Genomic DNA, 25,063 nt, shown 5'->3' on the forward strand with positions numbered 1-25,063 from the left:
ATGTGAGAGTTGCAGAGAGCTAGCTGCCGGTTAGTTTAAAACAGGAACAACATTATTCTTAATAGACCATTTCAATGTGGTGATGTCACTGGCTCATGAACATTTCCTGCTTGTTGTCAAACTACTTAGTAACTGTTAAAAAAGGGAATTTAATCATAACCCGATGTTAAAACAACTATCATAACATTATTTGTCAATATGTAGACCTTTTTAGATTTTTGGAATATATATATAGAAATGAAAACGTGAAATAGGAAATATGTCAGTACCATTGTTATTGTTTATGTCCATCAAAATGGTCTATACAATAACATATAAAAAAAAAAAAATCATCATCCACGATGCAAACTAACTATCCTCATCAAACAACCATCTTTTGATCGCTTTTTGGAATGTCCTTAAATCTTTTATTTCTATTATTGATCAGTTTTGGTTATTTGTTCCACATGATTGCACTTGTATATAAAACATATTTTCCCCACTACACTAAACTAAATTTAAATAAACAAATATTAAAATCCCAAGCCCTAGTACTATATGCTGGTGCCTCACCATTTGAAAATAGTTCACCAAATAACTAGGTACCACATTATTAAAAATTTTATATATCATTCCCAATTTTAAAAAAACATACTCTTTTACTAACAGTTACCATGCCTAATTCTAATGCCTAAAAAAACTCTGTGCAAATGTGCTCTAGGATGATTTTTTTTTTATTATTCGTACTAATATATTTTGTGCCTTTCACAATTTTTTCTTCATGCTCTCTGAGCAGCTACCAAAATGAGGTAGCATAATCAAAATGGGGTTGACTTGCGTTTTCTCCCTTCCAATGACTGTTAGGTGTAATATGACTTTTTATTTTATGTTTCTTGCAGTTGTATTTTTGTCTAATTTTAAACTTTATCTTCCAATTACCTGATGTGTTTTGTATTCAAAGGCTGAAATGGGCTTCCACACTGTAAAACATCGCCAAGGTCAGAGACAGTTTTTCACAGTGAGGAGGATGTAAGAGAAAAAGCCTATTAAATGTAATGTGAATAAGGGAGGGCTGTTTGTGTGGTAGTGATCATTACACAGAATGCAGGAATATAAGGGATTTCGCCATGATGTATAATGGTTTTTCCTCCTTTCTCTGTGAAACAGTAGTTAGCAACAATGAAGGTTAAGGTTCTTTGCCCTGAAGGCGGGCTGATTGTTTCCTCAATGGCCCAGCGATCACACTCAGAGAACCTAATGGAGCATCGGCTCCCAACACATACTGTATTTAAATGACAGCAGGGTCATACTGTGAGCTCAGCCAGGAGTTCATGCCTCATCTGCTCTGCCTTTGGTAACTGATAATTAGGGCAAAGTGACATTGTATATTTCTCAAATCTATGATAATGGACCGAGGCGAACATGCAAAGCACTAGATGGGATTTGAGAATGGATCTCTAAACGAATTATTGAAATGCATGTGGAAGATGATCATCTTCTGCTCGGTTTATCATTTTGTAATGCTTAGAAGGATGAAAAAGCATTAAAAGTAGCTAATGTCACATTGAATTACATTGCTTCAGGATATCCATTTACTGATAAAGTGTCATTGCATTGCTCCTTTGTAACATCTCCATATGAAACTCCATTTTTCTTTTTAAATGATTCAGATGTTTTCCCTGATTATGAAATAGTTTTCTTTTGTTTCTCTCTTTCTCTCTGTTCAATCCCATCATCTTTTTTAAGCAGAAGAGGACTGGATTTCATCTCGACCAAACCTCAAAGCTCCAGCATCAAGACTTACTCGAGGGGGATACAGAGATCACCCCTATGGTAGATATTAAAGGTGCTCCAGATCATGTGACCTTCATACAACGGCAACCGTATTTACTAAATAATCTTTAAAAAACAAAGGGATTTTTAAGTGATAGATTAAACATGTTTTTAAACTCACCCTAAAAAAATGTCCCTTCTTTTCTTATCTGAAACTGTTGACTTTGTAAAATACATTCTGGCCAGGATTTGACAGTGTACTACTTTTGTCATTGAATGCTCCTTCTTTTAGTTTTTCATTGTTTGTCCCCCAAATGTAAAGCATGGAATTAGCTACACATTATGCCGCTGGGAAACCTTTGTTAAGGCGAAATGTGCAGAGACTCATTTTGTACATATAACATCTTTCTTAAAACTTCTTAATTTGATGATGGTAAATACTGAGTTTGTATATTTAATTTTGATATCAGTATTGGGTTTGAAAGCAATTGGCTATGTATGTAGCCACATCCAAGTGCTTTGCTTTGTGTGTAGCTTGTATTTGTACATAAAAAATGTAATAAAAAAAGGGATGTAAAGCGCCTTGTGCAAGCTTCTCTAAATAGGTGATTAGAATTGTTAAACTTGTGTTGCCATAATTTGTTAATAAAGATATGATCTTTTTTTTTTTGTTTGTTTTTTGTAAACTTAGACCAGAAACGTATTTGTATCTAGTACTAAATGCCTGTTTGATCTGGAAATGAATCTTTTGTTTTTTTATATATATCTATTTAACAATGAAAAGCCACAAAAAGGAACCGTAGAGACGTTGTCAAGTCATTTTGTGTAATAATAGATAAGCTGCATTAATAGATTTAAACTTTGTTAACTAATTTTTTAACATTAGCTCTAAATTGTTCATTGACTCTAGTCTTTTAAATGTTTAACATGTTAATGGAAATCAACTGTTTAGATCAATAAATTGAATCTTTTTTAACACACTCTTTAAGCTTCAGCTTATTAAACAATAAGTCGGACTGACTTGTCTGCGCTAACGTGACTCTGAGAATGATATGGAGATTCAGGAGGTAAGAACGTCCCCATATTCAATAAGCTGTTCTAAGTGCCTTCAGCCTTTGGTGTTAACCACTGTAGACAATGTGAATATGACTGATATTCACGCTGATGTTTCATCACTCGCACGAGTGAATGGGATCCAGTTAAACTGCTTTATCTTTGCTTTTCTTCTGCTATTTATGTTAGTGTACATCAGAAGGCTGCATTTGTGTTGTAATACCAATGCTTTTAAATATCACGGCCCCATAGAGACCTCAACTCTTTTTTGTGACTAATAGAGCTGAATGCTGACGCGTATTAAGACTTCGAAAGGATGACTAAACATTAAGCAGGTAACCCTAATAATAACTCTAATGTTGCGAATGCCAATCATAAATTAAGTTATTTATACTTCAAAAAGTAAACCTTCTCTCACTAACCCCCAAATAAATGCCTCGGCCCTCTAAATCCGCTAATAAAGTTAACTAGTGAAATCAAAATTAACACATATAAGAAAAACAATTAACAATCCATCTTTTAAAAGAAGCTAAAACTGATCTTTAATACCTGACCAGCTAAACTAAGCTTTTTAACCATACACGCTGATAAAAAAAAAAAAAAGATGGTTGCTCTAAATCATATTCTGCTCTGACAGCTTTTGTCCAGCCCCACAAATTGGTTTACTTTTTTGATAGTAACATATGCTTTGTCAAACTGTTTTCAATCCATCTCTTAACCGTGCATGCGAGTGTGCGTTTGTTTGGACTTGTAGTCTCACTCATCGTCTCTTCTTCATTTTGTGTATTGTACTAACAGTGCCTCAAAATCTGGATCTTAATTATGATTTATCCTTCTAACAGGTACCAGTCGCTCTGTGAGCTGAGATGTGGTGAATTGAATCAGACTGGGTAAGCTATAACTGCTCAACACTTTACCACAAAAATAAAGATGCATTTAAATAGCTCAGCTGTACATTGGCTTTTTCTGGGGTTTATGAAAACTACTTGTTTTGACACATCTGCATCTTTTTATATTACGGAAGTCCACTCAACCATGAGTTTTAACTCCCAGCTTGTCACATTTTAATGCTGGATTAGGACCTTTCAGTGTTGCTTTTCAACAACCGATTGCCACCGTGCTTTATTATGTTCAGTTGTTCATGCATTTGCAAAAGTAAAAATACTGTACTGTTTATGTTTATACTTTCATAAATATTTTTAACCCCTAGCTTTAACCTGCCACTTTTCAACAAATTATAAACCCATAACACGCAGATGTCAGCATACAGAAAAGTCAGTGTATTATAGTTTGTTTTATATTCTGTCTTCTAAAGTCATACAAATATCAGTTAATTTACAGTTTTTTTTTTTTTTTGCACTTTGTAATTCAAGTTTGTTTGTTTACCCTTTTCAAATCGCTTTCTGACTTTTGTCCTAGCAGTTCTCAGATCTCACAATTGCAGTACAATTGCATCATATAGAACTTTAAACAAGGAATTGGTGACGCAGTGGCGCAGTAGGGAGTGCTGTCGCCTCACAGCAAGAAGGTTGCTGGGTTGCTGGTTCTAATCTCGGCTCAGTTGACGTTTCTGTGTTCTCCCTGCGTTCACGTGGGTTTCTTCCGGGTGCTCCGGTTTCCCCCACAGTCCAAAGACATGCGGTACAGATGAATTGGGTAGGCTAAATTGTCGTGTATGAGTGTGGATGTTTCCCAGAGATGGGTTGCGGCTGGAAGGGCATCTGCTGCGGAAAACATGCTGGATAAGTTGGTGGTTCATTCCGCTGTGGCCACCCTGTATTAATAAAGAGACTAAGCCAACAAGAAAATGAATGAATGAATAAACAAGGAATGTGCAAGAAAAAAGTAAGAAATGTGGGTTAAATGTCATTTAATCTTTATTTCCTGTCATTGTTTATATATATATATATTTTTTTTGCAATTCTGACTTATTTTCTCACAATCCTGAGGTTATATATTTTAATATACACCTTTTTTATCAGAAGTCAGAATTGCTAATACAATAGTTAATCCAAAACTGACAATTCTGTCATCATTTACTCAGCCTTCATTTGTCACAAGACTGATTAAGTTTCTGTTTTCCACTGAACACAGCATTTTTTTAAATGTTTAAAAACCTGTAACAATTGACTTCCATAGTATTTGTTCCATAGTATTCATGGGTGTCAGTGGTTTCTGGAAACATTTTTCAAAATGACCTGTTTTGTTTTCAAGAGAAAAAGTGGCAACACTTTATTTTGATGGTCCATTTGAGTATTAGTAGACTGTCTGCTTAATATCTGTTCATACTGCTCCTTTAACAGACATTTAACTGACTATAAGAAACTTTGTAAGTACATGTCAACTTACACTAACCCCAACCAAATAGTCTACTTATTATCCAATGAGAATTAGGTAGCATGTAGATGCAATGTAACTTAAATTTAACAAAAGGATCATCAAAATAAAGTGTAAGTACTGAAAAAGTAAACTCAAACAGGTTTGAAACCCCTTCAGGGCGAATAAATAGTAAGTACATTTAAATTTTTGGGTCAACTATCCCTTAAAGGGGACCTATTCTGCTCCTTTTTACAAGATGTAAAATAAGTTTATGCGTTTGTCTAATACAGTGTGTTTGTGTAGTTTGAGTGCAAAATACTGCAGAAATAATGCTTTATAACTCTTTGAAACTGCCACATTTAGGCTTTGATCAAAATTATTATTTTAGTGATGGTCACTTTAAAATCAAATGAGATTTTGCTCTTTTCAAAAGACTGCAAAGCTACAAACATCTTTGGCAGATTCAAAACATTTTCTGTGTGAAACACTACAAGTGTTAAAAGTAGTGTCTCAGAAGGAGCTAGTTTATGGAGATTACAGTGTTTATTTATGCATTCTAAAACTTTATTTACTTTTCGTCGTTGACATTATCTTTATCCGGTAAAAACTCTAATGGCAGATGGCTGCTTCTCACTTAGGGCTGTTTATGCTAAAGAGTGAGCTATTGTTAATAAGGGGTGGGGCTTTCCCCCTCTGATGACACGTAAAATGGAGAATCTTAATCAGTGTTTCTGCACACTGTTTATACCAAGTGTAATTATAAGAAATAGAATTAACTCATTTGAACTAGTAGACGCTGACTATATTTACCTCAGTGTTTAACCCTAAAAAAGATTATTTTTGCATAATAGGTCCCCCTTAAAATGTAAACTCTCAATTGCAAGAAAGTTAGACACAACTGAGAGATAAAAATCTGTAAAATAAATGTGGCTCTTAAAGTAAAAAAGAAATCATACTGCAGTACTATATGGGTTATAGTTACAATATTTTAACCCAGCATGTAATTTATTAATGATAAAATAATTCTGCTTGGCGCAAATGTATTTCAGAAATCATTTAGCATAAATCTGTCATGCTACATTAGAAACATCTATATGTATCACAGAATGAACAAGAGAAAACAATAAAGCAGTTTTATTTCAGACTGAGAAGCATGTTCTAATGTGTTGTTCTGACAGTACAATTAATAAACCATTTAGCAAGTAACACAAACATCCCTTTGGGTGAGCTTGAAGACAGAAAGCCGCTCAGTATGATAGAAACTCATGACACTGCACACAGATTAACTGCACACACACAGCACTGAAATATTAAGCAACTGTATGACCTCCAGTCAGATGTGGCCTTCAGGAACAATGCTTTGAACATTTGGGTAATTAACCATTTTTATATTAATTATGCTCCAGGAGAATCCCCTGCATGTGAAGAATAATAGCAACAAAAGAAACACATTATTCTTGGGGATTCATTTTGTTTGGTTTACAATTTATTTAATATTCTGCTAGAGCCATTATGAGCATCAGGGAAAAAAATCAATTAGCCGGATTTTCAGTATCAGCTGAAACATTTTTAAATTTGAGACTTACAAAATTCACTTATTAGTCATACTCGGTTAGTTTGGCCGGCTATGTTTTATAATCTAATTGTGAACATTATTCTGAATTGTGAGATAGAAACTAATAATAGTAACTAGTAATAGCATATACACTTACCGGCCACTTTATTAGGTACACCCTACTAGTACCGGGTTGGTCCCCCTTTTGCCTTCAGAAGTGCCTTAATCCATCGTGGCATAGATTCAACAAGGTCCTGGAAATATTTCTCAGAGGTTTTGGTCTATATTGACATGATAGCATCATGCAGTTGCTGCAGATTCATCAGCTGCACATCCAAGATGCGAATCTCCTGTTCCACCACATTCCAAAGGTGGTTTATTAGATTGAGTACTGGTGACTGTGTAGGACATTTGAGCACAGTGAACTAATTGTCATGTTCAAGAAACCAGTCTGAGATGGTTCGCGCTTTATGACATGGCGCGTTGTTCTTGCTGGAGGTAGCCACCAAAAGATGGGTACATTGTGGTCATAAAAGGAATGGACATGGTCAGCAACATTACTTGGGTACGCTGTGGTGTTGACACAATGCTTAATTGGTACTAATGGGCCCGTTTGGTAACAATTTATCTTGATGGTCCATTTGAGTATTAGTAGACTGTCTGCTTAATATCTGTTGATACTACTGCTAAACTGACATTTAACTGGCTATAAGAAACTTTCCAAGTACATGTCAACTTACACTAACCATAACCCCAAACTAGCAGTCTACCTAATAATATAATCAGGGCTGGACTGGGGCAAAAAAACGGCCCTAGCATTTTGGGCCAGAGCGGCCCACTACATTCAATCAAAATGCTATCTATCTATGCACGTCCAATTTTTTTATCAACTCATATTTTATAAAACACAAAAGCCATATATTTGAAATAAATAAATACAAACTTTAATCTCAATTTAATTTCTGCATACTGTCCATAAAGATATTTGTTGAGTTCTAAAAAATACACTATTCATTCATTTATTTTTCTTCGCATAAGTCCCTTATTTATCAAGGGTTGCTGCAGTGGAATGAACTGCCAACTATTCCAGCATGTTTTATGCAGCAGATGCCTTTCCAGCCACAACCCAATATTGGAAATCACTTATACAAACTCATTCACACACTCATACACTACAGCCAATTTAGCTCATTCAATACACTATTCACTCAGCCTAAATTTAATAAAAAACATAACAAAAACTGCCTGCTAATGCATGGGTAAATCTTCAAAGGGAACAGTGTACTTTATAACCTCATTCACCTCATCCTGCTTGCTGTTTCACTATCTAAACAATCAAAACACAATATAAGTCAAATTTGTTTCATTTTGATATTATGATTAACAGACACCAAACAGCCTCGTGTAGCTATATATTTATATGAGCATCATCTTCACTCTGCATATTTAAAACTAAACAGGGCTTAAATATAACTGTCTCCTTTCATTTTCTTTGAAAAGAACAAACTTTACCCCGTCTCTTTTGCAGAATATCAGTTTTAATAATCAATAATCGCCATTATAACAGTATAACGTACAATAAATTTATATGATAAAGGTAAGCAAGTCAATGTGCAGAATCAGTGTACGTGGTTACATAAATTAATATATTAGCTTATCTTTGCACTCAGCCAAAACAACAAGATGAATTCAATATCACGTTTAACAACTATAGTAAGATGAGATCAGATCCAGCAGATGAACTGTCTGACATGCACTATACTCTCACCTGGGGTTTATGCTCACCCGCCAGCTCTTGTCAGAGAGTGTGTGGTCACGTGATTTGCGTTTTTAGCCGTGTACTAGAATGAAAGGAGAACTTCTCAGAACCGCTAAATAAAATGCCGGTGTATTTCCCGCGATTTCTCTGCGCCTCCCTTGCGTTTCTTCTCTCTGACTCTCGACTATTTTGACAAATACACACAGACGACGCACGCTCACACAGAGCCTAAAATAGGAGTTTGTGATTGGACCAGCCCAATGTCAATAAAGAAAAGAGCCAATGGGCTGCAGTGTCACATGGGCCGGCCCGGTCTGTCTGTCCGTGAAAAAAAGCATCTACTTTCAGAGAGTCACAGATCACAGGAGCGTCAATTAATAAGGCAGAAAAAAGCGATAGGCTGCTAAGCCTTTTATGGGCCGATCAGATCATAAGACGATGATCAGCCCGGCCCAAAAAGTACGTCGGCCCACCGGGAAAGTGTCCGGTCCGCCAGATGGCCAGTCCGCCCCTGAATATAATCTAATGAGAATTATTTGGCATGTAGATGCAATGTCACTTAAATTCAACAAACGCACCATCAAAATAAATTGTGACCACCCATTTTAATTCTATTTTTTGCTGCAGATCATGTTGACCATGTCTACATGCCTATGCATTGAGTTGTTAGCATGTTAGAAATTTGTGTTAACGAGCAGTTGAACAGGTGTACCTAATAAAGTGACTGGTGAGTATACATTGCAATATAATGATTTTAAACAGCCACAACAACTGTATTTATGCTACACAATGTTGACATTTTTGAGCACCAAACTAATTATAATTATAGTGTCATAATTATAACATTGGTTTATATTTTTGAAATCCTGCTAGAGCCATTACTATATGTGCATCAGGAATAAACATTAACAATTAATAGCATTTACTGAAGTTTTTTAAAAAATGTAAAGCTTGGAATTTCCAAAGTTCACTTATTAGTGGTGTTTTATACATTTTGGCCATCGTTGTATTATTTTGTTTCTCTTGATGGATGGAAGTCTTTTGTAGAGGTCAGCCATGTTTTACAGTTTAATTAAGGACAAGACAGGGGCAATGCTCAAACAGATGCGTTTTTTCACCCTCTGAGCCATTTGTTCAAGGCAACAAAGGATGATTAAATCACTGATGCTTATCAGATGGCTTATTTGAGAATGGAAAAGGTAATATGAACAGAAACAAAGGCAAAAAAGCTGTAGCTGCATTGACAGTGTATAGTAGCTTTCAGACGACAATGATCTGCATTTAAATCTGTTGTATTTGATTTGGGCAGAATTATTTGGTCAATACATCATTAATATATTTGGTGATGGAGTATATTACAGTACTTAGGACATATGTTGAAGACAATTATTACCCTTTCTGTGTTTTTCTTTTACTTTTTTTAATATTTCAAACATTTTAAACATTTTTCTTAAGACGAATTCGAATGTTTCACTTAATTGAATGGGCATTATCAGAGGTTATTTAAAAACTATTTGGATGGATGATAACAGCCTTCTTAGCCTACCAGCAGACGCAGAATGCACCAACTGGCCCATATCTATCAGCTAATGATCACTGATAACGCCCATTCAATCGAGTGATAACATTCAAGGTGGATTTTTCTTTTAGTTTGAAAAAATATATAGAATTTTTTTTTTTCATCATGGCGGAGACAAAAGAAATTAGTTCTCAGAAATTATTGTGTTTAAATATATGTTAATAAAAAATTGTCGGGTGACGCAGTGGCGCAGTAGGTAGTGCTGTCGCCTCACAGCAAGAAGGTCGCTGGTTCGAGCCTCGGTTGGGTCAGTTGCTGTTTCTGTGTGGAGTTTGCATGTTCTCCGTGCGTTCGCGTGGGTTTCCTCCGGATGCTCCGATTTCCCATGCCGTACATGTGAATTGGATAGGCTAAATTATCCGTATATGATTGTGAATGAGTGTGTATCGATGTTTCCCAGAGATGGGTTGCAGCTGGAAGGGCTTTCACTGTGTAAAACATGTGTTGGATAACAAAGTGACTAAGCCCACAAGAAAATAAATAAATAAATGAATGAATTAAAAAACTGTCTCTCCAGTATTGGCATTTAGGAAATATTTGAAAAGAATAAAAATTGCACATGGGGCGCTGATAATTTTGCCGTCAACTGTATGTTGTCGTATGATCTTTTTCAATAAAACAGCAAAAATAATTTGACAGTTTTTTTATTGCACAATTCTGACTTACTTTCGTGCAGATTTGAGTTTACAGTTGTTATTTCTCCAGCTGTTTATATACATTTCAAATATAATTTGACATAAAATTGCAAATTAACACCTTATGTTTTGTTCTCAATGTATAGCACTCAATTCTGAGAAAAATGTTGTGTAATTGTAGAACTTCATTCATTCATTTTTTATCCCTTTATTAATCTGGCGTCGCCACAGCGGAATGAACCGCCAACTTATCCTGCATGTTTTTACGCAGCGGATACCCTTCCAGCCCATCACTGGAAAAGATAGAACTTCAGGATTTTGAAAAATACTGAATAAATATATGATTAACAAATAATGTAAAAATACTCAAAATACAAACTCAATTGCAAGAAATAGTCGCAGTTCAAAGAAAATGTGCTGTATTTAAATTATTATGTAAAATAGTATGTAATTAAATGCAATGAAAGGGGTTTTTCATAATTGAAATTATATTTATTTAATTGTGGATTGCTATGACTCTGAGTGGCTTCAGGCTTTCTAATTAAAGTTGGCTTGCATCTTATAATCAGCGGCACACACAGGTTTTGATTTTGCCATTTGACATAAGAAGTGTATTTTGGAGGTTGAATACATCTCATTTGAACTACTATGCACTGTTGCTCTGTGAAATAGAGTACAGGAGGTGTTTCAACAGAAGTGATTATTATGCGCTTCAAATTAATTGAGACTCTTAGTAACAGGAAACGACTTTGTAGGCCGGTCTCGTGTGATTCTCAAAGCAGTTTTGCATTTTTTTTTTTCTTTGGTGAGGACGGATGCATTTCAGATGACAATAACAAATTAATGCGTGAGGCTTTCAGCTGGGAGCCTGTAATTCACACACTAGACATTCAATTTGCTGTCAAATACTAGCGGAACGTCCATCTGTATTGAAAATCACCGTTGTTTTCTGCGACAGAGTTGGTCATCATGTAGAAAGATGGAGACGGAGAGCTGTTTGAACAAAAGGCCTTTCAAGTCACCATCACAATCCTTTTCACATAGTGGGAATTACTTCACTTTGGAGAACCAAACATCAGCTTTTAATACAGCCGTGATATTAAAAACTAATGGCTCTTGCACAGCAGGACAATGACACAGGGCTGTTTCTTTTATACTTTTTGGCACTCTAGACAAGATTAATATTGTTAAAGAAAATGATTAAACTTCCCTGCGCATTGTTAATAACAATCTTTTATACTTAAAATAATTGTGTACATGATAAAACAACACAAACGACACCCCCATCCCTCCCAAAAATGGTGCTTTATGACAACAAAATCAGTTTTTGAATTCTATCAAGGCAGCTGTTAAGGCTGTTTTATTCACTTAAACATCATATGGAATGATTATTTTCTCTTTAATTCTGATGATGCCCATGTATTTTCCAGTGCAGAACAAATACACAAATCATTTACTTGAGTAAGTGAACAGATACATTAATCATGTATTACTCCAATAAAAATATCATCAAAATGTCATCTTTGCCAGTTTTATTTGAATTAAAGTACAAATGTACTTAATTTATAGTGTACTTAAATATTTCAATACCTTTTGATAAATATTTATTTTGCAAGAAAATTGTATTGGCAAATGCAGAAATTAGAAATTAGAAAATGTAGTGGAGTAAAAAATGCAATATTGTGTTTTTGGAATGCAGTAAAGTAAAAGTACAACTTTCCAAAAATAAGGTACTAAATCACTATATATTTCTTGATGAGTCTACTATTATTACAGGTTATTAATATGGTAATCTTTAACTGCTTGATGGATAGAAATGCCTACAACAGACCTGATTAACATCGCAGTCGGTTATATATAATTTCATGGGAATAGCTTTTTATTTATTATTTTATTATTATTTTATTAATATTTTATTTATATATCTATTTTAACATTTTATTAAACTCTTTGGTCTACATCATAATTATGGCTGCATTCACACAGACAAAAAACAACATGGTTGTTTTGAATCATTACTATTGTTGCTTTTTACACAATTCAGTTATTTACAAGAGATAAAACCAATTTCTATAACCAAACTTAGTCGTATGTGTGACAGCCCTATCCATTTTCACATTGGACAACTATGGCCTTGTTTAAATCTGGCTTTGAGATGTATTTTAAATCCAATCATAAATAGACAACACTTAATGCATGTGTAAACTTGGTGTAAAACCCCAACATTGTCCTCTGTCAAATTGCTTTCTTAGTGTAAATGCACACATTTAGATATTGTCTTTGTACTTTGCTGTTTTGTATGTTTTAGCATGTTTCAGGTTTTCATGTGATGTTCTGCAAACCTACAGAGATGCAGATATTAATCAAATGTGTTGTGTAATAAAATGAAATAAATAAATAAATAGGTTAACCAAGTGCAAATTTGTTTCAAATTAATTGTAAAAATATATATAATGATTAAATATTTTTGTAAAATTGTAAAAATGTTACTCTGGACCTCAAAACCAGTCATAAGTCAAATAAATATTGATGTACCAAACAAAGTTCACTAAACAAAAACTAAACTTTGATTTTTTACAGTTGGAAATGTGAAAAATATCTTTATGGAACGTTAAATTTGCTTAGTATTCTAATGATTTTGGCATAAAAAAAATAAAAAGTTTAGATCCATGCAATCGAGATATTTGGATTCCAAAACAATCTCATCCAAAATACTGTTTTGTGGTCCATTGTCGACAATGTAGTCATGTTGTTAACATTTTTGTTAATACAGCACCTTAATGAGTAGAAAAATATTGAAATTAAATATTTTCCTAATAACATTTTAGTCCTGTATAAAATACTACTTTCTCGCCATTTGATTTGGCTCTTTATTGTGAAAGCTCTACAGATGCCTTTTTAACATTTTAGGATAGGACTCCTTCACATGAAGAGAATGATTATTAGTTGTATACGGCATCAGAAATGTATATTAGCAACCACATGACAAGCAAGCATAAAATCATAAAGAACATTAACACTAACAATCAAAATGTTCAATCCGACATTGAAATATGCAGATTTAACCAGCTCAAGTGCAAGGATGAATGTTAAAATGATTTTGTTAGACAGCATGGTGCTCGAAGGCATTATGTGCTGGTCAAGTAATTCAATTCCTCTGGGTTTTTAACACAGCTGGAGAGCAGACAAACAAGTGTTAAGGACACAAAGCTCTTAAATGTGCAAAAAGAGAAATCGACAAGCTCTGATTTCTTAGCCTTTGAAATGTGGGATGATGAGTGTGTTGGGCCTTTCATCTTTTGATATGTGGTCTTATTTCATTTTACACCCCTGTGATGTTGATATCCGTTGGTGAATGCCATTGAATATAAAATGAAGAAAGAGCGCGTGAGATTCATAGTCTCTTTAGAGAAGCCTTCTGGAATGAACGCGGATAATGGAAAGAGACTAGTTAATCCAGCCTCCATTACTTTTCCATAATCAATGATCAGTACAGACGATGTAGAGATTTGAAAATAAACCCACTAAACTCTTTTAAATGAAGCTTGTAGCTTTTTATTTAAGCCTGAGAATGTAAAGTGAGATGTAATCATTACCCACTTTAAGCCGTCGGACAGTCATTGTGGAGGAGAGTGAAAGAAGATCCAGCTTTGTCTTTGGCGGATCGTGAATCATAAAACCTTTAACAAACAAAACAGCTGAAACAACCGCATGATGTAGTTGGAGGCAAAGAGACCTCCGAGGCGTTTCAGGCTATTAATTTTTTGACAAGTACCAGTAAGTCAGACAGAATACACTGGTCATATTCATGTTTTCTTCAGGCGACATTGTAGAGACAAATATTAGCGCTGTCTCATCAGCAGCTTTTCCCCCAGTCTCTTTTTTATGTTGGCAAAAGTGAGATATCCCTTCCCAGCTTGCCTTAAATGCTCTGTTTGTTTAACTGGAGTAACATCTCTTTCCCTCCATTACAGGCGCTTTGCAGTCAATATGTGGAGCGTACTGATAAAACCAATCAGTGAGAAGTGAGGGGGCTCCGTCTCATTTGGCTGAGGTCTGAGGAAGAGCTTATAAACACTTGCAGATGCCGTATGCCAAGTGAGTGTGTTTTGAAAACATGCAAAGCTTACTGAAGACACGCAATTACTGAAGACACAATTCTTTGCCATTTTTAAGGGTGTGAGCTGTCGTGACTTGAATGCATGAGGCTTCTGGTCTCAGCAGATACTTGTTATAAACTGGTGTAGGGTATATGCAGAAGGACTTTTAATTTTGCAGCAACCTGGGTCAATAGCTTCTGGTGAACTGTATGCAGTTACAGAATTGGCATGTTTAAGATCTGTTTTCTTTAAAAATCAATCTTCAATGCCTGATTAATATGCGATATAAAGCAATATACAAGAAGCACTGCATTAAATTCATTTTCCCCCGTCATGTTTTTAAAAATATGAACATTTATTTTACTCCAGTATTTTTAATGGTGTTTCTGCGCTCGCCTGCTGATCCTGATGCATGTAAATGGCTAGTCATCTTATTTAACGCTTAAACAATTAAATGAATGCTGAAGTCTATTTAACGTATTGTATTTTAATTACATTACAACATCAATGCTGCTATAGGAACTGTATAAAATTGAAGTCACATTAACCGTTCACCGGAAGTGTATTGGTATGGAAAAAAAACACTAGCTGTGCATATACCCTATTGTGTTATTTCGATGTAATTATTAAAAAATAGTTGGACTGGCTGAATTTATTAGGTATGAGTTTGACCGAAATGTTAATCCTCGTTTTATTTAAGTCTGAAAAAAAATTCTTCCAAATTTAAAATTGTAATATCATTAAATTGTCAGAATAACAAATGTTTTCAATGTGCGTGAAAGTAAGGGTTATTTCACTTAACATTGATTTCTTTACTCTTCTGAAGTTAAAACATTACTATTGTGTTGTCAAAAAAATTATATTTGAAATATGTGGCCTTTTATTAGCAAAAAAAATAAATTCTAAATTATAATATTTTATATTTGAATTAGAAAGAATTGTGAACAGAATAAAACTAAAAGTTTGGGTAATTACTATTATCTATTAAGCATTAGCAAATCATGAATTCATTATTTGTTAAGCATTAATTCTACATTAATAGATGTTAGTAAGCAGTTTATAACTGCAGATACAGATGCTCTATTCTTGACTTATAAGCACATTTAAAATGTGCTTAATAATTGTTCTTTCATACTTTGTTATTAGCTTTTCATGACTAAGTTACGTATCACATTATTTGCAAATCATTTGTATTTAAGAGTATTTGGGGATTTTTAAGATCTTTCAGAATGAGTTAATAAATGATTAATAAACCATTGAAATCAACATTTATATATTATGTTGCAGTCATTTATTAATAGTTAATTTGTATGTTAGTAAATGCTTAATTAACTCAACTTCATCCAGTTTTGTGACCTAATCTAAAGTGAGGACTGTTTTTCCTTTATAATTGACAATTAAAGGCTCAGTATTAAATGAACAATACATCTTTGCACTTTTATCTAAAACGTAAAATTACTGTACAGTTTAAACATGGCTGAATAACAGGAGTGTCAAAATATAATATGCAATTGGATAAAACAACAACAATAAAAATTTAACACAGGGGCACAGTGGGTAGCACATACGCCGCACAGCAAGAAGGTCACTGGTTCAAGCCTTGGCTGGGTCAATTGGCGTTTCTGTGCGGAGTTTGCATGTTTTCCTTGTGTTCGAGTGGGCTACCTCTAGGAGCTCCGATTTCCCCCACAAGTCCATAGACGTGGTTTAGGTGAAGTAGGTGGGCTAAATTGTGTGTGCGAGCATGTGTGTGTGTGTGTGGATTTTTCCCAGTGATGGGTTGCAGCTGGAAGGGCATCTGCTGCGTAAAACATATGCTGGATAAGTTGGCATTTCATTCCGCTGTGGAGACCCCAAATTAATAAAGGGACTGAGCCGAAAAGTAAATGAATGAATGAATTACTTTACAACATTTACACTGCATAGTAATTTTGTTTTAGTTAAGATTGCATTTATTTTTCATTTGATACAGTTTCTTTAAATGAATAGAAATGAATAAAAATCTTTTTTTTTTTTTTGTAATATAACCAAGCCTTTAATTGTCATATATTAGGGATTTAAAAACCATAAATTGTTCTCTAGATTAGGTCACAAAACTGGATGTTGAATTAATATAGAATTTATTAACATACAAATTAACTTTAATATAATTAATAAAAATTAATAAATGCCTGAGTAATAGGATATAGAAACGTTAATTTGAATAGTTGATTTATGATTTACTTTCACATTCTGAATAATCTTTGAAATCTTGTAAATTATGCAATACTTAATTTTCTAATGAAAAAAAAATAATAACAAAGTATAAAAATACAATAATTATCACATTATATAGGTGCTTATAAGTCAGGAATGGAGCATTTGTATCTGCAGTTATAAACTGTAAACTAACATCTGTTAATGCAGAGTTAATGATTAATTGATAATGAATTAACTATTTGCTAATGTTGTGTGCGGTTTTTGTAAAGTGTTACCAAATTTTGCAATATGCTCAAACACAAACAACATTTTTTTATGTGTCTTACAAGCCTAGCTTTGGGGAAAATAATTAAAAAGTGTAAACTACACCTAATTACACCTAAGTAAAACATAGTAAACAGTTAAAGAATTCACAGTAAAATTGACAAACTATCTATGACCCTTAATCTGTCTTTCTGTCTTTGTGTGCTTGAGAGAAACAGAGCATGCTTTGTAGTTTTTTCTGCATAAATTCTACTATTAAACTTTATTAAATATTATGACAAATTTCAAATAATACAAACAGATGGGTGAAACAAAAGCATATACAATCAATCAGCAGCCTCAAAGCTCACAACAGGACTGTTTGTAAAGCTTTAGCAATTACTGGTAAAAAAATCTATTTCCCTATGGAGAAAATGAATAGAGCTTTTATTTCCGGAAGTGAGCTATTGCACTCAGTTAAGTTGAGTGCATTTTGATTGGCTGTTAATGTTTTTATCATTCATCAGGTTGTAAAATTGATCTGAATGTGATTCCAATGATATTGCCCTCCTGCATCGTTAGCATTGCAGAATTTTATTATTAAACAGTTATTAAACGTTTATAGATATACTTATAGTCACCACTTTTGGTAAGAAAGGCCTTTAGTTCTATTCTTCAAGTTTAATTCATTGCACAAATATGTTTTTCATAGACATGAAAACAATATCTAATATGAATAAATCATTTGACAGATTCATTCAAAAACACTGATTTATACTGGAACTAACTTCTAATGTATCATTGAATCGTTCACTCCAGATCAGTTTAAGAATAGAAAAAAAGTCAATTCATTGGTGTTTGCAGCAAAAACAGACAAAATGACCAGCAAAAGTGAGTTAAAATGTGAGCTATTCAATATCAGCTCCACCTTATTTATTGAACTACTGTAAAAAATATTACACTCATAATCACTGTGTCAGTCTGAATATCAGCATGACCCACATCCCAACCACAGCAGTCTTGATCGTGCGATAATAAAATATTCAATTCAGCACACTAGACCCAATGTAATTATCCTTTAGTTTTTAATGAATCTCAATTAGCCGTAGTCCCACTCTCCTCATTACAGAGAGCTTTCGTCTTCATTTAATAAACACTCCATATGCTTTAGAAAGATCATGCATTTGTGACTTATCCTGTCTCCTCTAGTGAAAATCACACTCCTGCGGTCCCTTCTGAACACAGCACCTGGAAAACCCAGTCATGTTTGCACAGCGTCTGTTTATTTTTGGAGTCGGGCTGATTAGTATTATAGGAGTATAATGGATTCCAGCATTATTCGTGCTGTTTTGGCAGAGACATTCTCAGTGCCAGGGGCCACATTCCCAAAGTGCCGAACTCCTGTTTGTGAATTCAGAGAGCAGCAATCCTCGCTGTTTTCACCTGTTTTCTTGTAATCAGTTTAGCGCTCAACCATCTCTTCATCTGCCTAATTCTTCACAAATTACAGCTGTTTGAGAGAGTTAATTGTGCTGCAGAGATTCAAGGACATTTGAAAACAGGACAATAAGTGATTCATTTAAAACTTTGAGTGAAATCGTGGTGGAATCAGAGAGGTCACTCATTTAGCTAAGAGAGGGTTGCATGATATATGTTATGCTATTGACATTGCAATGCAATGCAGATGTGAGTTTGTTTCTGTGATTGTTTTAAAACTTTGATTAATTTGCATATGGGGAAATGACCATGAATGATAAACAGCAATAAACGGTCCAGCTAAGGGGAGAGCAGGGCACAAAGTAACACTTTTTGGTTGTGGCCAAATAATGAACAAAGTAATGAGGTTAGACAAACCTTTTTTTTAACCAAAAACACACAAGCCTCCTCTACAAATGAGAACTGAAAGTATGATCGCTGGACTTATGGTTTCTGTGCAGTATTGCCTAAAGTGCCAGGAGTAAAAATGTTACTAGTTGTAACAGTCAGAGGGTTAGTTGTAACATGTGCCTAATAGAGCAGATTTCACAGTAATTTAAATCCAGTTTACTTAAAATAGTAGCTATATTTTCTCATAACTTGGCTTTTTTAATTCTACATAGTACAGTACGTTTTTTGTTTATCTGTTGGATAAACACATTTAGACTTATTTGCATTATAATACATTATTATACAATGCATTTATTTGCATTTTTAGCAATAAAATATTTTTTCTATTTAAAAAAAAATACTATTAAAGAACGGTTTAATATAAAAAGTTTTTAACATTACCCTGTGTTGTGTTTTCCTCAAAACTGGCTAGCGGTCACTACAGTATGTGTTCTTTTACATCTTTTAAAATGGTGGCGATAAATACATCAATTGAAGATGGTGAATACAACCATTTAAAATATTACTTGCATTCTTTCACAGATTTTATATATATATATATATATATGTATATATATATATATATATATATATATATATATATATATATATATATATATATATATATATATATATATATATATATATATATAATACATATTCCCTGGGTATCACTTTATTTTGATGGTCCCTTTAACAAATTTTGTTGAATTTAAGTTACATTGCATCTACAAAGTATTTGCAAAGTATTTTATAGTCGGTTAAATGTCTGTTAAAGAAGCAGTTTCAGCAATTAAGCAGACAGTCTACTAGTAATCAAATGAGAAGTAATTGGCATGTAGTTGCAATGCAACAAAATGTGCAAGAGAGACCATCAAAATTAAGTTTTTTTTATCAACTAAAAATCAATGAAAGCGAACCAGCCCACTCATACATGGAAAAAAATTAGGTCAATAGAAAAGCCACACAGGCAAAAATATAGCCTGTAATGTACATGTCATAGATTATTTATTTTGTCAGCATACATCATGCAACTAATTTTAAAGAGGTCACAAAATAATAGTATCATTCACATACTGTTAGTTTTTATTCACATACTGTTAGTTTTAGTATTAATACTTTTTTTGCAGTTTCATCATCAAATAAAATAATTTTATTTAACCCTGTAAGGCTCACTGTTGTACTAGAACATCAGTTTTAGCTAAACTTAAATAAATATGCTATGTTTTGTCTTTCCTAACCACACAATAGCTCATTAAAAAGGTCGACACATTTACAGTATGTAGCTAATCCAAGATCAAGTAAAAACCAGAAACCCTAGTTCAATATTTTGTTCAGTGGGGAAGTAATTCAACATTTGCATAAAATTTTAAAGTAAAAAAAATTACATTTCCAAATAAAGAGGAATTTGTGCAAAAAAAAAAAAAAAAAAACTCTTTCTCTAATCACATGCTTTGAACTTCTAATCATTTGCAAGGGTTGAAAAGTTCTACAAAGCTGAGTTTTTGAAACCCTCATCTCTAACATCTAAAGTCCCCAAGATATCAAAACTAACTATATGATTTTATTATCTCACATTGCCAGTTTTATGGTGAACAATTCATCTCTGCATGTCATTTAGAAAAAAAAAATAGTTTGCCCTTTTTTATATAATTATTTTTTAGGGGTTTTCACCATTATTGATAGGACAGTGGAGATGTACAGACAGGAAGGTGTGGGGAGCAGAGAGAGGGGAAGGATCAGCAAAGGACCTCAAGCTGGGAATTGAACTCGGGTCACTGCAAGCACCTCAGTGCTACGCATCAACGTACTAACCACTAGGCTATTGGCGCAGACAGAGTTTGCCCTTCTAATCAATAATTGAAATCTGAAAATGTGCTTCTGTTTTAAGTTAAATGAGCAGATTATATAATTTTGAGGTAATAGGAGTGGCTAACATACTTAATCACGCTGCTCCAACTGTCAATTTTGACAACAAACATAATTGGCAAGCAAGAGGAATCTGCTAGGTTGTAAAAACTCTTCTAAAACCCCTTTCTTGAACTTTCTAAATGAAATGCCTACTTTACTGCATCTAATCAGTCTGCGGTAGAAAAAACTAGCCACTCCGACTGTTTTTCTCATTTAAAATTCTGTTTGGGAACTGCATCATAATATGAAAATAAAAACAATTTCAGTCTCCAGTTTAATGGGACTTAAAGATAGTTACTGGATTCTTAACATACGAACCACCAAATGTTCACAGCCTAATGTGAAGAAGATTCTCAGTTTGCTACACTTCACCAAATGCATAAGTTTGCATTTGTGATTCAACTAATTTGATTTAGTCTTGAATTTTATTTTTTTCTCTTTTGTTTTGAAACAAGCTGGCGATATGATTGAAGAGTTAATCGTACTGAAAATTCCAAGGTTTGACAGTGATACAATGACACCATCTGCTTGCAGAAGTGCACTTCGACTCTCTTATTCTCTGCCATTATGGTAACACTGCACACTTGGCAAGTCGACTGAGAGATTTGTTCTTGAAACCAAAGATAATTGCAGGGCTGTAGACAACACCATCCAACTGACAGACGCTTATCAATGTAACTGTGCTTTTTAGAGGTCACAGCCAACATTGCTTTTGATGTGTTTCAGCCCACAGTTTATGAGCTGTCTTATGTTTTATAATCAGCTTGTACTGGCAGATGTTTGTGGAAAAGAAGAAATGCACCAAAATTAATGGTGTGAAAATTTCATTAATACCTATTTTTCTTTTTTCCTTTCTTTCTGCTGGTTTCTCACTTGAATGGGTCCCAGAGACCTTCAACACAGCTGATCTTGACAAAACATCACTGCTGGGCATAGATGACCACTGCGTATCCATCTTATGTAAGTCACTATAAAGACGCACTTGCTTTGTGATTGATGGGAAAGGTCGAAAAGAGAGCTTTTAGATATCACAGTAACATAAAAAGCTGATCATATCAGAAATGGGTTTACGGTTAGTGAAAAAAAAATTCATCTACCAACATTTTATAAAATTCCAAAAATATCCTTATTTTTATATATACAATTTGCTGCAGTTTTCGGCTGAAATAACTCAAGAACAACACAGCCTCTTAGTCTTGACACAAATTGTGCTTATATCTGTTTGCATTTTAGTGTTTGTATTACATATCTACTGTATCTCCAAACAGTATGTATGTCTTTGCCATCACAGTAAGCTGCCCTGGTAATGTAGCTCACCAGGTTCAGCATTGTACTCACTGCACGAGTATGAATCCCTTTCCTTTACAGTTTGACAAAAAAATAGCAAAATTGTCACCTTAGAATTTGAAGGGTTTGTCCAAATTAAGGTATTCACATTCTTATTCTGTTTGGACATGTTTACATTGTGATGTATACATTTTAAGATTTCTTATTTAGAAAACATGTTCCCCATTTAATTTTTTGCTATATGGAATGCAAAAACTTTATAATATAATATAATATAATATAATATAATATAATATAATATAATATAATATAATATAATATAATATAATATAATATAATATAATATAATATAATGTAATATAATATAATATAATATAATATAATATAATATAATATAATATTCATTCATTCTCTTTTGGGTTAGTCCCTTCATTAATCTGGGGTCCGTTCTTCGTACGTGGATTACTCAGTTAGCTGGATTTGGATATTGACGATTTGGCACGATCCGAGAGTTGTTGTCATAGCAACAGTTCTGCTAGGTCAAACCTGATCGGGAGCAGGTTCAATTCATATAAACAGGATTAGATCGGCTCAGTTCAAGCAAAGATAATACAGAAAGCATGTTCCCATTTCTGATATTTTCTTACAGTAGTAGTTATACACTTGGGAAAATTGTACATATTTTTAACCATATATATAAAGTTATAGTCATTAATAAAATAAATTAAGTTATACATATTAATAAAACGTATGCAATCTGCACCCTCGAAATGAAATTACAAAGACTGCCACCTGGTGGTTTAAAGAGAAAACTTATTGATATGAACTTTTTAGATCGCTTTAGTACAAATTGAAATGCACAATATGTGACTTTTTTTAAAAGCAATAATACATTTATGCAGTCATAAACATGTTTTGACAGTTAATATGCCAGTGATTTGATGCTTCACAAAAGTTGCAGACGCCTTTACCAATATGAAAATGCTTTTGTAAACAACCAGTTATTCTTTACACATTAAAAAAACGGCTACTATAATAAAGAAAATCTTTTCTAAATGTAGAACTAAATACATTGATTTGCATTGAAATACATGATAAATACTCTTGACACATGAAAGTGTAAAGCCTGCAGCTCACAACAAATGTGGAAGGTTATTGCGTATCATATTTAACAAGCCATTTACTGCTAATTTGATGTAATTTTGCTCACATGGATAATTGAATATTAATCAGATGATGTCATTACGCTGCTGTGCCGTCAGCCAATCGTTGCATTGCTGATCATGATTTCGAGGATCGATAGATCTGTCCTTCACAACACACGCAGCGATCTCAGATCAGTTTATCCAGACATTCTAATCTGATTCGCAAACTTGTTTGAAGAACCAAATTAGCGAGAGATCAGTTATCAAGATTAAAAGATCCAGGATCTGCCAAATAATCTTAGATCATTTAAGCGAGGTACGAAGAACGGACCCCTGGGGTCACCACAGTTGAAACCAAACAAAACAAATTAAAGCTTATAATTTCCTTATGAAAATTCAAGAAAGCAGGGAGATATAATTTTTGCAAACATGTTGCTATAGGCATGTTTTTTCATGGTCAGAAATATTAAAAATAAATGTATGCTTATCTAGTATATATTGATGTAGAACAGATGTACTTAACTCTGACCCTCGGGGTCCTGCAAAGACTTTTTTCCAACAATCAAACTTGCATTTCAGGAGCTTTCTAGTAATCTGAAAGACCTTGAAGAGGTTGATTATGTGTGTTTGATTTGGAGCTAAACTACTAACTCTTCAAGAAAAACCCAATCCCAAATGTCAACCTGAACCGCACTTTTCAAACCACCTTTTTGATTGTCAGACTTTCACAGAGAGCTCACAGTGTGCAGGATCAGCAGAAGTGTACTGTACTGTAGTTTTGCCAATGCAAGTCAACAGGATGGCAGATGCACATGCAGTGTGCCATTTGAGATTGGGCCAAGTGGATGTCGAGGGCCAGAGTTGAAAGCCCCAGAGAGAGAATAAAGAGCTGATCTGCTCATAAGTCATGTAATAAGAGTTGATTTTCCCATTTTAAATAGACACATTTATGAGAATTTGTGTTTGAGTGACAGTTAAGATGCCTGTTTTATTGTCTTTTTCAGCAAAATGAAAGATGAACAGTGTTTTATGAGACTGACTTCAACGCTGGATTGATTCATTCAAAGGATGCAAGATCCAAGAAGATTTTTTTTTTCAGAGCACCTAAAATACAATACTGAAAGCATAATATGTATATACAGCATTATGATGCTAGAATCAACATAGCAATATAGGCATACTACACATTGTGGTGTAATATAAAGCTGTGTTGATCCTAACAATGTATAAAAGTTGACATAACCGCTAAATCCTTCTCACTCATAAAGCTAGTCTGTAAAGTCTTGCATTTTTTGGTCATACAGTATATTCTCTTTGTGCTTAATCTTTTTATCCCACAGGACACAAAAAGAGACATAATTGGATTAAATGGCTGTTAAAGATGGAGTGTATTTGTCTGCGTTTATCATCTATGCTGTCATCTCAATGCTAAATGGGAAGGTTTAACATGATGCATTCAGTCTTGAAAGATATAAAACCACCTGCAAGTAAATACATTTTATTATGCCACACAAACAGTTTTGCCTGTGTTTTTGGAGTTATGGAAGCAGCTTGTTTCTGTGCTTTCTGCTACTGTGACCCAAAATATAATATTGTATTTTACGATATGTATACACAGCATTATGATGTTAGAATCAACATAGCACTACAAGCACACCAC

The 25,063-nt window shown here is 33.8% G+C and overlaps 1 protein-coding gene across 9 annotated transcripts in view; it reads left to right on the forward strand.

Moving 5' to 3' along the window:
- The window catches only part of khdrbs2 (KH domain containing, RNA binding, signal transduction associated 2), a 130,830-nt gene extending 106,044 nt beyond the window's left edge, over window positions 1–24,786 (forward strand). For 2 of the 9 annotated variants that reach the window (XR_002459813.3, XR_012388699.1), the window contains 5 exons: window positions 1,729–1,825; window positions 3,648–3,695; window positions 14,627–14,750; window positions 21,860–21,931; window positions 24,408–24,786. Coding sequence is in view for 3 of the 9 variants with exons in the window: in XM_073919978.1 (XP_073776079.1) it covers window positions 1,729–1,812; window positions 3,648–3,670 (107 nt within the window). In the remaining 6 variants the exon portion in view is untranslated. 9 annotated transcript variants of the gene reach the window in all.
- The last annotated feature ends 277 nt before the right edge of the window (window positions 24,787–25,063 follow it).

This window comes from Danio rerio, chromosome 13 (assembly GCF_049306965.1).
Source record: "Danio rerio strain Tuebingen ecotype United States chromosome 13, GRCz12tu, whole genome shotgun sequence".
Classification (NCBI taxonomy): domain Eukaryota; kingdom Metazoa; phylum Chordata; class Actinopteri; order Cypriniformes; family Danionidae; genus Danio; species Danio rerio.